General features: G+C 36.6%; 1 protein-coding gene across 2 annotated transcripts in view; it reads left to right on the top strand.

The window, feature by feature from the left end:
- Positions 1-15,303, top strand: part of ksr (kinase suppressor of ras) — a 57,154-nt gene that overhangs the window by 25,303 nt on the left and 16,548 nt on the right. For both annotated transcript variants that reach the window (XM_083128378.1, XM_083128379.1), the window contains exons 9-13: positions 1,098-1,222; positions 9,119-9,236; positions 9,656-9,882; positions 11,976-12,149; positions 13,546-13,731. In XM_083128378.1, coding sequence (XP_082984504.1) covers positions 1,098-1,222; positions 9,119-9,236; positions 9,656-9,882; positions 11,976-12,149; positions 13,546-13,731 — 830 coding nt within the window. The remainder of the gene's footprint in view (positions 1-1,097; positions 1,223-9,118; positions 9,237-9,655; positions 9,883-11,975; positions 12,150-13,545; positions 13,732-15,303) is intronic.

The raw sequence follows: 15,303 nt of genomic DNA on the forward strand, positions 1-15,303 counted from the left end.
AATTAGCACTAGCCATAAGCCAATTTTGAAAGAAGTGTTTTTTCGAACCACCCTACTGATCATGAACCTTGCAGTTGCCTAAGCAGGGGCAATATCTCTGCATTCACACCTGCATTAGAACAGTGTTACCAACTGAAATTGGTAGGTGTAATGTGTGCCACTCTGTACATATACAGTAAAACCTCGTTAATTCGAACCCTGATAAGCTGGACTGCACTTAATCCGGACAGACAAAAGGGGGGGAAAAAGCAGAATGCAAGGATTTAAATGTGACTAGAAGGCAACAAGAGAACTTCCCAAAGAAAAGGCAGTCAACCACTGATGAAATTCTGTTTCCTGCAGACTTTGTACTGTACTGTATAGTGTATTTAGGCCTTTGCCCTTTAAATACACCATAATAAAGGTGTTGTGTTGTTATAAGCGGAGTTTAATGCACTTTCTACTGTTCTTTTAGGTTCTTTAAGTTAATCTGGACTTTCGTTAAACTGGTCAACTTATTCCACCATTAGTCCGGATTAACGTGGTGTTACAATATTCTCAAAATTGATTTTTCAAAATATCATTTCAATGTTAAAATGGTGAATATAACCGTAAATTTTGTTTTAGAAATTACACTTAGTACACAAAATAAACATTTCCCTTCTAATTGCACATTTATGTAGTTCATAGAAAGTGTTGCATTGCTAAATAAACTCCAAATTTATGTTATAGCATTTATTTTGCTGTTTAGTTCACATAATTTGGTGACAAAACGTGATAGGAAAATGCACCTCATACCCTTCAAAAACATGAAAAATTAATATTACAATATGTTATTTCATATTTCGTGTTTCCATCAAAAATTAAGTATACTTATTAAACTAAATACCTCCACTTACAAGCATGTATTTCAGTCTAGTATAAGGTTTATAAGTACTCACATATTTTATTTGGCTGGAAGAATTATAGAAACTTTCAGTTCTTTTTCTTTTTAAGCTCCAAGAAAATATCAAAAGAGAATAAGGGTGCATTTTAATATTAGGACAGCAATTTATTATAACGTGTCTACTTCTTATAGATTAATGTTTATGTACTGAATGCTATCTTATCCTTTGCAGTCGAGTCCCCTATTCTGACGAGAACAGCATATTCAACCTCTAGTCACCCTGTTAACTTCATAACTAACTTTAGTAGGCGGAAGAAGTCTCATCCGCAACAACCAATTAGCATCCCACCTTTTCCGGTAAGTCAGCATATTTTCAAATTTAAATAAATATGTACATACACACGAAAAAATAAAGGATAGGAACCAGAAGGGCAGATAAATGAAAAAAGGTAGAAGGTTATGCAATGTTCCTGAGTTTCATTATTTTTGCAACAACATTGTGGGGAGAAATGGATTTTGTGATTAAATTATTATCTCATGTGAAGTTATGGATATTTTGAAGCAAAGTTTTTTGAGTGATTTACGTGATTTAGTTCCAGTGGAAAACATATATATACAGGGTGTATCATAAGTAATAGCGCAAACTGACACAGTTGAAAGTACACGATAATAGAAGCAAAAAAGTCTCAGTAAACATGGGTCTGCAAACGAGCCATTTTCGAGATAATTGCGAATGTGTGGTTACAAGTCGCCACTGACTTCATTGTTTGTAAACGTCATCCTAGTTGGTAAAATGCTAATTATGTGTGCGAATGTGTGGTTAGAAGCCATCACTGATTGCATTTTGTAAACACTGAGTGCTTTGCTCCTTTCTCGTTCCGAGGTTTGCTCTTTGTTTACAAAATAGAACATTTCCAACAGGTGGCGTTGTAATCAAACAGGATGGATACAATCAGTATACAGTCTAATCATACTGTGGGAATCACATCAGTTGTACTGCGTAGTGAAAATGGAACCTTACAGCAAAGAAGAGCACATTTTATGAACTAGGAAGATGTTTACAAACAATGAAGACAGTGGCGGCTTGTAACCACACATTCGCAATTATTTTGAAAATGGCTCGTTTGCAGACCCATGTTTACTGAGACTTTTTTGCTTCTATTATCATGTACTTTCAACTATGTCAGTTTGTGCTATTACTTATGGTACACCCTGTATAGAGCTACATATTTATGGTAAATAAAAAATCAAGATGATGGTATAAAAACTGGGCACATATTGGGATCAAAAGTGGTAAATAAAATGGCATTTCAATGTTAAAATGGTGAATAAAAAGCTAAATTTGATTTTAAAATTTTACTTATTACACAAAATCAACATTTCACTTCTTATAGCACATTTATATAGTTACCAGAGTACTTAGTTTATTCCTGTGTAAAGGAGTTCATGTTTTGGTTCTCTAATATTTACAGCAGAATTTTTTTTTTTTTTTTTTTGTGATTTCCGTAATTCACAGGATAATTCAAGTTTTAAAAAGATTGACGGGAAACAGAGTTGAATGTCTGGGAAGCTTCGTTCATTGCTGAAGAACACTGGAATAAATTAAATAATGAAATTTGTAACATAGCTCCAGTACGGAGTTTTCTTTTTCAGAAATGGAGTAAGCCACCATTTTTAAAATTTAATGTAACAGAAAACATCAAGAGTCTTTGTGAGAACAATGATGACTTTGAATTACCTGATGATATTTGGGATTCATAATATTAAATAAGAAATAATGTGATAATTTTTTTTTATCTGAAATAAAAATAAAACCGACTGCTTCTTTTCACAGTTAGGTTGCTATATTACAACAATGTAACATTGACAACATCCATTATATAACGGATTCTTTTTGTTTAAAAAATTGCTAACCGTTGTTATTACTGTATCTGTAGTGAAAATGAAAATAAATGTTTGATGAAGCTAGTGTGTGTTCCAGTGACGTGCAGTGACGTCGACACAGGGTAGCAGTCAGTGGCATGCTCAGGGGGGATTGGTGTGGGTCACACCCCTCCCCCCTTTAGGGCCCATTATTCCTAAAAAAAAAGAATGTCAATAACAGGAAAAGATTGCAAAATGATGAATAAGTACTAAAAGAAAGTACACGTAACCCCCACCCACATTCGAAAATAAAAAACAATTTGACTACTAAGCCAGAGATCCTGGGTTCGAATCTCGGCTTGACCATGGTTATTCTTTGTGTGTTTTTCACTTGCCCTTCATCATTTTTATCGTATCATCTTCGCGATTAGCCAAAAGTGGCGGAAAAGCAAAGTAAAATAAACCAAATTGAGCAATCAATCAATGATTTGATTTGATTTTTGTTACTTAGCATCGCATTTTTGTCACATTTGGTTAATTGCGAAGATGATGCAATAAAATTAATGAAGGGACAAACACAAAGAACACCCATGCCCAGGTCAGGGTTCGAACCCGGAACTCCTGTTGTCGTAGCATGCTGTGATAACCAATCCCCCACTGTTGGTTGATTTGGTGTTTTAAGTACACTCTATGCACAGGAACAAAACACACTTTTTTGTAGTTTCTTCAATAATATTCATTTGGCTTTTTCAGTTCTGAGATACATTTTTCGTTCCAAATTATTTCATTATTCAGTGCAACACATAGGACAAGAATGCACACTCATCACGTATTCGAATCCTGGCCTGGATTGTTCATATGAGGCCCCTTCATGAATTTCATAATATCATACTCATCCTCATTTTTGCCATAACCTAATGTGGCAGAAAAGCGAAGTAAAATAAACCAAACCAACAACCATATGTACACGCGTTCTTTTGCCCAAATAAATACATCCATATTTATGACTGTTAGAGACCATGAGTAGTATATTTAAAGAAAACACTACTAAAACGAGAGGGAGAGAGAGCCTGAACACATATTTGTAATTTAAACATTATAAATACGGAGAAACTAGTACTCACTTTTATCCGCGAAGCTGTTTTTTCTTCTTTTTCGATTAATTTCAGTGGCCACTGCCACCATCCTCGTTGGAACTTGCTGCGCTGTTGCTTGGCGTGCGTCTTTTGTTCGTAGTTCTCTGGCTGCCGTTAGGTGCGCTGTGCGTCTTGGTACGGCAGCCAGAGAACTACGAACAAAAGACGCACGCCAAGCAACAGCGCAGCAAGTTCCAACGAGGATGGTGGCAGTGGCCACTGAAATTAATCGAAAAAGAAGAAAAAACAGCTTCGCGGATAAAAGTGAGTACTAGTTTCTCCGTATTTATATACTACCGCGTCTCTCTTTTCCCAATCATGATTTAAACATTATATATTCCATATTTGAAAAAAAAAAAGAAAGAAAGCATAACATTATTGTCTGCACATAACACATTCCCATTTCATAAATAATAAAACTAAATCCATATTATACATACACATTGTACAACGTGTAAAAGGTTGTGTAAATACAGAGAACATAAGTACTTCAGAAAATTTTACCCGGAGTGCTTTAGAGAATTTACAAAAAAATCTATGAGAAACCAATCCCCTATCTGTCCTATAGGAGATAGACTGGGGGACCTGAAAGCCTGGGCTTTCAACCATTGCAGCGGGGGCGAGGGGGCAAGGGAGGTAGAGGTAGAAATCTTCCTTTTTCCTTCGGCCGGTCGTTTCTACCTGGAAACTGGTCAGGCGGAAGAAGAGCGAGCTAGGGTATCCAGCCAGCTTTGCCCGCGGATCACATCGATAGACGAGAAGTGCGTGGAAAAGAAAGTGTTGCATATGAAATATGGCTTTAACAAGACAATAAATATTGTGATTTGAATATAATTCGAGATGTGAGATTGATTGATCTATCTCTGCTAGACTAGCTACTCCTCAGTGCACGTCACTGGTGTGTTCTCCTGAAACATCTCAACGAAAAACTGTTTTCTTATGCTTGTAATAACTGTAAACTACAGAAAAATAATTTCACACTTGTAGGTGCCTGATAAAATGCTTGTTTACACTCTTACATGAACGAACTATCAATCACTCATCAATTACTTCAGATATAAAGTGTCAACATTCCAAATGCATTTGCACCACATCCATGTACAATTTGCAAGACATCATTTGCCTGAATGAAATATCACAATCACCATTCTGACCATTACTGTAAGCATAACATCAATGATATTAACGAGATTGAAGAGATAAGACATTATACAGAGTGTCCGAAAAGTCACGCAACCCGGTGTTTACGACCGTATAACGGAATAGCGAAACGGAATGAGAAGAAAAGCTTTCTGCCAAGAGAATGTCCTGTATATTGGGAAAATTTAGAGGCAAACATATGTAAGAACATGCATGTTTTAATAACAAATAAGCAGAGTGTTGCCAAAGGCGGAATTTTTTTTTCTTTGCAAATCGTGTGTATTGATGCACAGAACTCACTGAGGTAAATTATTGCAACATTTCACAATACCAACGAACAATTTGGATGGCAATCTATTGAATTTGACAGAAAAAGAAGTTTGACGAAGTTTCAAAAACATTGCACAAGGGAATAAATGGGCTGTTCCAAAAATCGATGTTTTCACAATATTATGAGTGACACTGGCAACACTGTTGCTGTCACGTGTCACTAACAGCTGTGTTTCACCTCAGGCTATCACACTAAGGCACTTTTAACGACAAAAGGAGAAAGTTGGTTATTCTCGAACATGCAATAAATTACATACACCTTGCAACCCTGAAATGTGGGTATTCTTACAAATTAAAGCAAATGTTGGAAGTGTCCACCATTTTCTTGGATACATAAGTTGGTTTGCGTGATCATGTTCTCAGATACCTTCCTGAGGGTTGCAGCACCGATATTATCAATTTCCTGTGTAATGTTTCGTTTCTGCAATTTTCTGGGTCTCGTTTGGTATACTTTCCCCTTTAAGAAACCCCACAGAAAAAAATCTGCAGATGGTAAATCAGGCGAGCGACTGGGCCATAAATCCTTGGATATTAGACGATCATCAAAAAATTCTCTCAGCATACAAAGAGATTCATTAGATGTATGGCAAGTTGCTCCATCTTGTTGTAGCCAAGCATCACTTTTGTAATCTTCCAAGAGAGCAACAAATTGCATTATGAGATCCCCGTACACAGCAGTATCCACTGTTGTCTCAAAGAATAACGGTCCTACAATACGACGTCGCGATATTCCACACCATAAACGATTTTCGGAGAGTGCAAGGATAGTTCATGCAACTGATGTGGGTTTTCTGTCGCCCAATGTCTGTAATTTTGGCTGTTGACATACCAATCCAATTCAATCCAGGCTTCTTCACTAAAAAAAACTTTATTCAGTACATTGACACCATTTTGTCGAACGAATGATTGAAACCAATGACAGTAACGCAACCGTGAATTCATGAACAACACGAACTCTATACGGGTAAAATTTCAACCACCTAAGGCACAGAAAACATAACAATTGATACACGTTCTTCTGTACCCACATTTCAGTGTTGCAAGGTGTATGTAATTTATTGCATATGTTCTAGAATAATCAACTTTCTCCTTTGTCGTTGAAAGTGCCTTAGTGTGATAGCCTGAGGTGAAACACGTCTGTTAGTGACACGTGACAACAACAGTGTTGCCAGTGTCGCTCGTAATATTGTGAAAACATCGATTTTTGGAACAGCCCATTTATTCCCTTGTGCAATGTTTTTGAAACTTCGTCAAAGTTCTTTTTCTGTCAAATTCAATAGATGGCCATCCAAATTGTTCGTTGGTATTGTGAAATGTTGCAATAATTTACCTCAGTGAGTTCTGTGCGTCAATACACACGATTTGCAAAAAAAAAAAATAATAATAATCCGCCTTTGGCAACACTTTGCTTATTTGTTATTAAAACATGCATGTTCTTACATATGTTCGTCTCTAAATTTTCCCAATATACAGGACATTCTCTTGGCAGAAAGCGTTTCTTCTCATTCCGTTTCGCTATTCCGTTATACGCTCGTAAACACCGGGTTGTGTGAATTTTCGGACACACTGTAGTTAAGGTGTCTGTTTGCATCGATCCACGTTAACAGTCATTTATTTTTAACATTTGGATATGTCTCAAACGAAAATTTCATCATTTTACCTGTATTACAGATAAGATACGTCTGTTGGCGATTTTGTGTACTACAAATACAAAACTCCGGACATCCTGCATCTCTATGCCATCTAGCAGCAGCTCTGCACACTAAACATCAAAAATTGAAATTATGATGCAATCGTCATAACACCTTTGCTGAGTGGCACATAAGTGTTATTCCTCTGTAGTTTTTACCTTTCTTTCTGTCACCCTTCTTGAATATGGGAACTATTAGTCCCTTTGTCCAATCTCTTGGCACTTCTCTTTCTTGCCACACTGTTTTCAACACACTGTACATCCACTGCACACCAATCACTCCTGCTCCTAGTATCATTTCCACTGGCACTTCATCTACTCAACGTTCCCCCTTTCATCCCTTAGCTTACAGCTGTCTTGTTTTTCTCTTCTCCTTTATCTCACTAATCCATACAATACTTTCTTGTGCCCATCTACATCTTCTTCTAGCACTTTGGCCCATTCGTCCATCCACTTTCTTCTTTCCTCCTGTACTATTGCTCTTGTCTCTTTTTTCTTTTCCACGTACTCTTTTCGTGCATTTCGTGATTTAACTTTAAACCATTTTCTAAATGCATCATTTTAGTTTTTCACTGCTTCTCTAGTTCTTTATTTTCTTGCTTGTCCTTCCACACACCTTTTCGGCTGCCTCTACTAATTCTGTTTTAAATCTTGTCCATTCTGTTTCTACTCCTTTGGGTTCATCTTTTGGCACTTTTGTTTGCAATATTTTGTGATACTTCTCTTTTATCATCGTATCCTTCAAGTTCCACACTCTTATCCTTCTCTCTGTTATCTTTTATTTTCCATCTCCTCACATCTCCTACTAGTAGCATGTGGTCACTGTCTAAGTTCTCACTGGGTATTACTTTAATGTTGTTCATTTTCTTCTTTACTTGTTTACCTATATATAATCTATTACAGACTTTTGTTCATGCTTCCAACTGTATCTTGTAATCTTATGGCTGTCATATTTCTTCTTAAACCAGCTAATACCTACTAACAGTCCGTTTCTCTTACAAAAGTCCAGTAGCCTTCTTCCCTCCTCATTCCTCTGTCCCCATCCATCTGCTCCAAGTACTTCCGTATACCCTTTCCTGTCTCTTCCCTCTTGTGCATTAAAATCACCCATCACAATTTGCCATTCGTTTCCTATGTGTTCTTCCAAGTCTTCTTCAAATTCTTCTTTCTCCTCCCTTGTACATCCTGTTTGTTTGGCATACACTTGAATTATTTCTATTACTTCCCCTCTTACATTCATTTTTAGTTTTATAATTCTGTCATTTACCCCTTCTACTTCCTCACTTATTCCACTTCTGACTACTAATCCAACCCCACTTCGTACAGTTTATAGTCTTTCCTCAATTTCATTTCTCCTCTTCCTTTCCATTTCGTTTCGCTCATTCCAAAGATGTCGATCCGTCTTCTCTCCATTAGATCCACAATTCCTTTCTGTCAGTGTTCCAATATTCAATGTCCCTATTCGTAGGCCGTGTTGTCTCCAATTTCCAGTCCGGATTGCTTCTTTCTGAACTCGAATTTTTTGTTTTTGGCTGTCAGCTAATCGGGCCTGTCACAGCCTACACCTGAGTGGTGGGGCTGCCACCTGTGGGTTCCCAGGTACACCCTTGTTTTCTGTCAGGGTTCCAACTCCCTTAGCCTTTCTGGATCATTCCAGGCCCACAAGGCAGTGGGGGCAAACACTTTTATGGCGGTGTTTATTTGCCATATCACAAGGCTGTCGATGGGTATCTGTGTTATTTGCTGAGTATGTCCATACCGCTGGACACCCTCCACACCCTGATAGCCTAGCCACCTCGGTCCGGTACTGCTTATTTCGGTTTCCCCTTATTCGCAGCTCCCCTCATATCTGAGGGAGGTTTCACTATCTGCCACCTGTGACCCGTCCAGTAGCTGAGGCTCGCACTGTACATAGTTAAAATACTACAGAGTGGTCCGGAAACTCATTCATAAATGCTTGGGAAAGGTGGAAGAGTCAGGAAATATGGTTTATCAGATGAATAGATACCCCGTCAATACGTTATTTATATCATGTAGTATTATAGAGCATCTTCAAGACCATGTCTGTCTCTAAGGAAGTTTTTGTTTTTCTAGGGTCCTGATTCTAGTTCCAATACATCTAGCTGCAACAGCTCAACCCCCTCTAGTCCAGCATTGATGGTGACTCAGACACCACCATCGGCTTCCAGGCACCAACAGTTCCACTTTCCAGGTAATTGAGTTTTTATTCACCATATACTCTTCAACCACTGGTAACAGTATTCAATAAGGTACTGACTAAGAAACACAAAGGTAGATTTGGAGTTGATGTAATATCTTAATCTTTAATTTTTACTTGGTATTTGCATTTTTTTTTAATAATGGTTGCTAGAAAAGGTATTATATCTAGTTATTTTTTTACTTGTAGATTTATATTTTTAATATTATTAATATTAACATTTATAAGAATAAACCTTTTTTATTTATTTTTTGAAAGTTCATTGGTTCCTACCTTATTTTTAATTTTAAGGGATGGGGTGGGGTTATCAACCAGAGTGGTTGCAGGTGAAACCACTTGTGAACTTGAGCAGGGGTTTGTTAAATATTTTGTTGTTGTTTATGCTACAAATGGCATTATTTTGACTCTTCCAGATGTGCTAAACTCAGAAAAAGATGTCACGTTGGAAACGCACCCACTAGTTCCGAACAATGAAATGGTTGAAACACAGAAGTCGAATGATAGTGACAAGACAGTGTCGGGGACCTCAGGGTCCGGTAGCACGGATTCTGAGAGAACGATTGCCTTCAGAGTTGATTCTCAAGATAGTCAGGTGTCGGATGGCGAGCCTGTTGAAAGACCGTGGCCTCGACAGAACAGTGTAAGTACACACATATAATGTAGTGTAGCTTTTATTGCAAACAAGTCTTGATGACAGGGTGTCGTAAATTATGGCATGAACTTTGCAGAAGTGAATCCTGCAAGATTAAATTTTGTCCAAATATCCAGCACACAACCATTTATATACTCGTAATGTGTTATTTAGTGTTTACTACATGTACATTGGTACATGAATAAGAAAAACTAAAATACATAGTTTTGTAACAAGCAAGGTGCATATTGCGATGTTGAAGAACATCCACAGAATCATGTCATGCTGAATTGCTTCCGTGAAAGATGAAGACCTGAATCTGTTGACAGTGGGATGAGCGTTTCATTATCCGTACTGCTTTGTATTACATTTATCCATCTTTTGTTAATGTCCCCTTTCTTTCAGAATGCTCGTAACTTCACATTTAATTTGAGTGATATTTTTCCAGTAACTGTAATGTCAGATAGGTTGTGTTTTGGTTTTTAAATTATTTCACTTATGCTGATTGGTTATTTTTTTAATATACTCTATCCACCTGTGTTTGATTGTTTTTGCAGTTTCTCCAGTGTGTGTTTTCATAATGTCCACATTGGAACTGATGCCTGCAATGTGTGAACACCTTCTCACTTAAATTACAGGATTATAAATAATCTTATTATTTTTTCATCTGATACCCCTTTCTTATGTAGGATTCCGATACATATATTTTTATGTTAAACGTATTTTTGTTATTTTTCATCTAAGTTCTATTCAGGTTCTATTTTTTTTATTCATATAAATCAATGTGCCGATATGCTTATATCGACTGATACTGATAGTATTGTCCTGTTAGAATAGATTTTTTAAATAATAATAGTAGTTGTTGTTATTATTCAAAGCAGTAAAAAAAGGGTGTAAACTAGAAATATAAGTGTGTGTATTCATTATTTTTTTTAATAACAGCTCCTAAACTTCACATAAAATTCATCCATAAATATGAAAATGGAAGTTTGTAGAATAAAATTATCATTAGTTCCAGCTGGTGAGATTAAAAGTTACTAAGTACTATTTTTATGCATTATTATTATTAGGGCTTGGGACTTTGTCCTATAAAACTAAAATATGTATGTAATTATGTCATATAAATTGGAAAATATGTCATGAAAAATTACAAGTATGTCAGAAAAGTGCAGAAATATTCCCAGTAAAGTCAAAAATATGGACAACAATACTCTCGAATTTCTCCCATACCCGATAGAGTAGAGTAGGGGCTGTAATGTACCGAATGTTATTTTTACTTTTGACTGATATTTGTGAAAAGTGAAAAAGGCAAAGAAATGAGAATGAAACTTTTTTACTTCCCGTGCAACAATGAGAGAGAACATTTTTCCTCAATAATGTTTGCATGGCTATCAATTGTCGGCGGGATAAAAAAGTGGGGTATTATATTGTTCTGTACTAAGAAAAGATGGCACCTTGCTTCCTCCGTAATTTCCATATCCTGCCATCGACAATATGAACTATCCGTTGTGCTAAAGCTACGAAGAAAACAGTATGAAATAACCGATTATCTGCGAGAGAATTACGAAATTATACAGAAATATGTCTTATTACAACAAAATTGAAGAAATATGTTGTAAAAATGTGAAATTGGTGAAATATGTCAAAATATTATTTGTCAAGTTGGTCCATTTCGGCTGATTTTCATCAGATATGTAAAGATCTCACCCCAATATTAGATCCGAAACCAAATGAAAAATATGTTATAACATAAAGTCCCGGGCCCTAATTATTATTATAGTTAATTTTTGTAGAGGATTTCAATACAGAAGTGATTTATTCCAATCTCATATTTAACTTCATCTAAATCGAGCTGTAATTGGTGACTTCATATTATACATCACACCATAAATTATTAAATTCAGATCTTGACAATATTCGGACCCCATTTTTTGCTTGAAATATGTCCTTGGGCAGGTTAGGATGTCTAAACATAGGTATTATTGGTCCTGTTTGTACACTTGAATGTGTGTTTTGGGGGGCCTTGATATTTTTTTCATCCTGGTTTATTCCTTTCTTTCTCAGGAGTCCTCAATATTTACATAACTTTTTTATTATTTCAGCTCTCACTAAGAGAATGGGACATTCCATTTGACGAGCTTAAGATTGGTGAACCAATCGGCACGGGACGATTCGGCACCGTGTACCGAGGAAATTGGCATGGAGATGTTGCCATTAAGGTTTTAAGCATGGATTACCTAGATGACGATCAGACATTGGAAGCATTTAAACTTGAGGTAAGGATATTGTTTCTTTCTTTCTCTGCTTGAATCATAAAATGATATTTGAAATTTCAGGAAACCTCCAAGAACACACAAGATTTTTTTTTTGCCAATGTTACATTATTTCAGAGATAAAATAACTCAGGAATCTCAGAATTTGTATTTAGTTCTTCTACCAGGAAATTATTAACTTGTAGCTGCCTTACCAAGTCTATCAGCCAAGCACAGCACCCTATCAAAAATTGAATCCTAGAACATTTCTCTCACATGTGCAAGGGAGATTCCTAAGCATGTTAGAGACGTTAAACACCTTTTACCTGACAATACTTTGCAACCAATGATAAGACTGGGCTTATCTCATACCACTACCAATATATTAACATCAAAAGTGGTACTTAAAGTATGCAGTTATTATTGATTATGTGGCACAAGAGGAGTTTTTAATTGTGTGCCAGCTAATTTAATATTCTTCTTATCTCATACATAAACATGTGTGCATTTTGAAGCAATAATGTGGTAAATTAATTTGTGTTAACTAAATTTTCCATTGGAAGTATGTCATACCATGCTTTGCTTGAAAATATTCATAATTTCCCATGACATAATTGTAATTAGATGTAACAAGTTTCTAACTCTTTCCGCAAAACTTACTTGTAGAGGTTCTAATAATTTTGGTGTCCTCTGCCACCATCCACTTTGGCACTTGTTGTTTCACTACTTAGTAGAACATATACAAGTAGTTTCGCAGAAAGAGTTAGTAATGTCAGAAGTTTGCACTGTTGCCACATTGGAGCACAACCCCGTGTGCTCGGAGGTTTTAAGTTAATGAAAGATCTCGTAGAGTTGGTCTTTGTAATCCATGTGATACAAACTGGCAGTATTCACTCAAAAGGTCAGTGGTAGCGTGTCGCCTTGTAATCAAGGGGTGCCGGGTTCGATGTCCGTTGTAGGCACATAGTGGTTCGGATCCCACTTTAAACTATAGGTCCAGTCCCGATTAGCCTTTCTGTGCATAAAGTGGGCTTAAAACAACAATTTAATCACTCAATAGGTCAGGGATGACACAAAAGTGCTCCGGAGAGATGTCGATGCTCTGGTCGTCTTGTGCTTGAAGCAGTCTGGTTGACGTTGCCACACAGTGCACTGGAACCAGCGACTTTTGTTCCGCTCTTGGTTTGCTTTTCTCATTTGTGGCACCAGCTCAATTCTGCCCATCTGCCTATTTTCATGGCCGTGTGTTTATTATCAACCGCATATTTTATTCCCCAACATTAATTCACATGAGTGCTTTCTATTTTCATGTTGTGCTGTAAAATATCATAATTTTAACCAGGCAATACTATATACAGTATGTGATGAGTTATGTTCTTGTACAAAGTTTTAACATTGACCCATTTTTCATCCTGCACAGGTTGCAACATTTCGGAAAACAAGACATGAAAATTTGGTCCTCTTCATGGGTGCCTGCATGAAATTGCCAAGATTAGCCATTGTAACGAGCATGTGCAAAGGAATGACTCTGTACACACACATTCACCTGCGAAAGGACAAGTTCAACATGAATAAAACTACTATTGTGGCACAGCAGATATCTCAGGTTAGCTTTTCATGTAATATTTATATGCTGTTAGGATGAATCCTTGCAATATTCCATGCTAATTCATTTTCATTAAAGCAACAATGATATAATAGATTATTTTAGTGTGTTAGGATGCCAGACGTCCTGGGATTAAATCCCAGGCTGTGATTGAGTGCATGTTCTTTGTGAGTCGTGTCATTAATTTCATCACTCATCCACACATGCTGAATAACAAGACTCAAAGCAAATCAAAGTTCTTGAAATCATGTTTCGAACTAACTGAACAGTCTTCATTACAAAATTGGTAAAATTGAATTATAACTTGTAAAAAGGAGAAAGGACAAGAAGAATTCTTGAAATCGGCAGTCAAACAGAAAGATCAGGTAACAAGTGTTTCTGGCAGATATGACATTAATTTGTTGGCAAGTAAAGGAAAATCACACTACCAATGCTGCATGGTAGGAAATAGGGATGAACCAGTGGTGGCCATGGTGGCTCAGTCGGTAACGTGTCTGACTACCATGCTAAAGGTCTCGGGTTCGATCCCCGGGCGGTTCAAATCCGGGAACTTTTCTAACGTTGGAAGTGGCCTCGGCACCCACCCAGCGTCAAATGACATGGGTACCTGGGGGAAACCCGGGGGGGTAAAGGTGGTCAGGGGCGTGATGCTGATCACATCATCCCTACTCATGACTGGATCAAGAAAGTGTGGTGCTCAGAACAGGGGAGCACTTTACCTTTTTTTACCAGTGGGAAATTTCTGTTGATACTGATAGTGTGGGCCCAGGACTTTATGTCCTATAAAACTTTAAAATATGTATGTAATTATGTTATAAAAATGGAAAAATATGTCACGAAAAATTAAAAATATGTCAGAAAAATTCAGAAGTATCCCCAGTAAAGCCAAAAATATGCACAACAGTACTTTCGAATGTCTCATTATACGGGATGTCAGTATCTTCCAGGGAAGATTGACTACGATGGGGGTGGAGTATTAAATGAAGTCAGAATCCCTTGAACCATATAATGTAGTGGGAAAATACTGACAATGTATTGTGAGGTTCACTGCAATTATCCAAAATGTTATTTGCTATTATGTCAGATTTACACCTTCGTGAAAAGTAAAGCATAATTGGCAGCTCGCTATAAAAAAAGGGGTATTTTGTTCTGTACTAGTTGGTAAGAAGACGACATCTGCTTTAATTTCTTCGTTCGTAATTTCCTTATCCTGCCAATATGAACTATCCGTTGTGCTAAAGGTATGAATTATAAAATAAAAATTAAGAAATTTTAAAATAACCGATTATATGCAAGAAAATTACGTAATTATACAGAAATATGTCTTATTACGAAAAAATTGAAGAAATATGTTGTAAAAACATGAAATTGGTAAAATATGTCAAAATATGTAATATATATGTAACCAGGTAACTACACTTTTACTTTACAAAACAAAGGATAAGAATTAGTCTCAAGATTTGTCATGTGCCTCAGTAGGTATTAAATAATTATTTTCAGGATTGAAGTAATGTATGGATGTCTATATTGTGAGCAATTACTGCAGATAGTAGTGGTTGAATCTATGCTATA

The sequence above is a fragment of the Lepisma saccharinum genome, chromosome 9 (assembly GCF_977018435.1).
Source record: "Lepisma saccharinum chromosome 9, izLepSacc3.1, whole genome shotgun sequence".
Taxonomy (NCBI): domain Eukaryota; kingdom Metazoa; phylum Arthropoda; class Insecta; order Zygentoma; family Lepismatidae; genus Lepisma; species Lepisma saccharinum.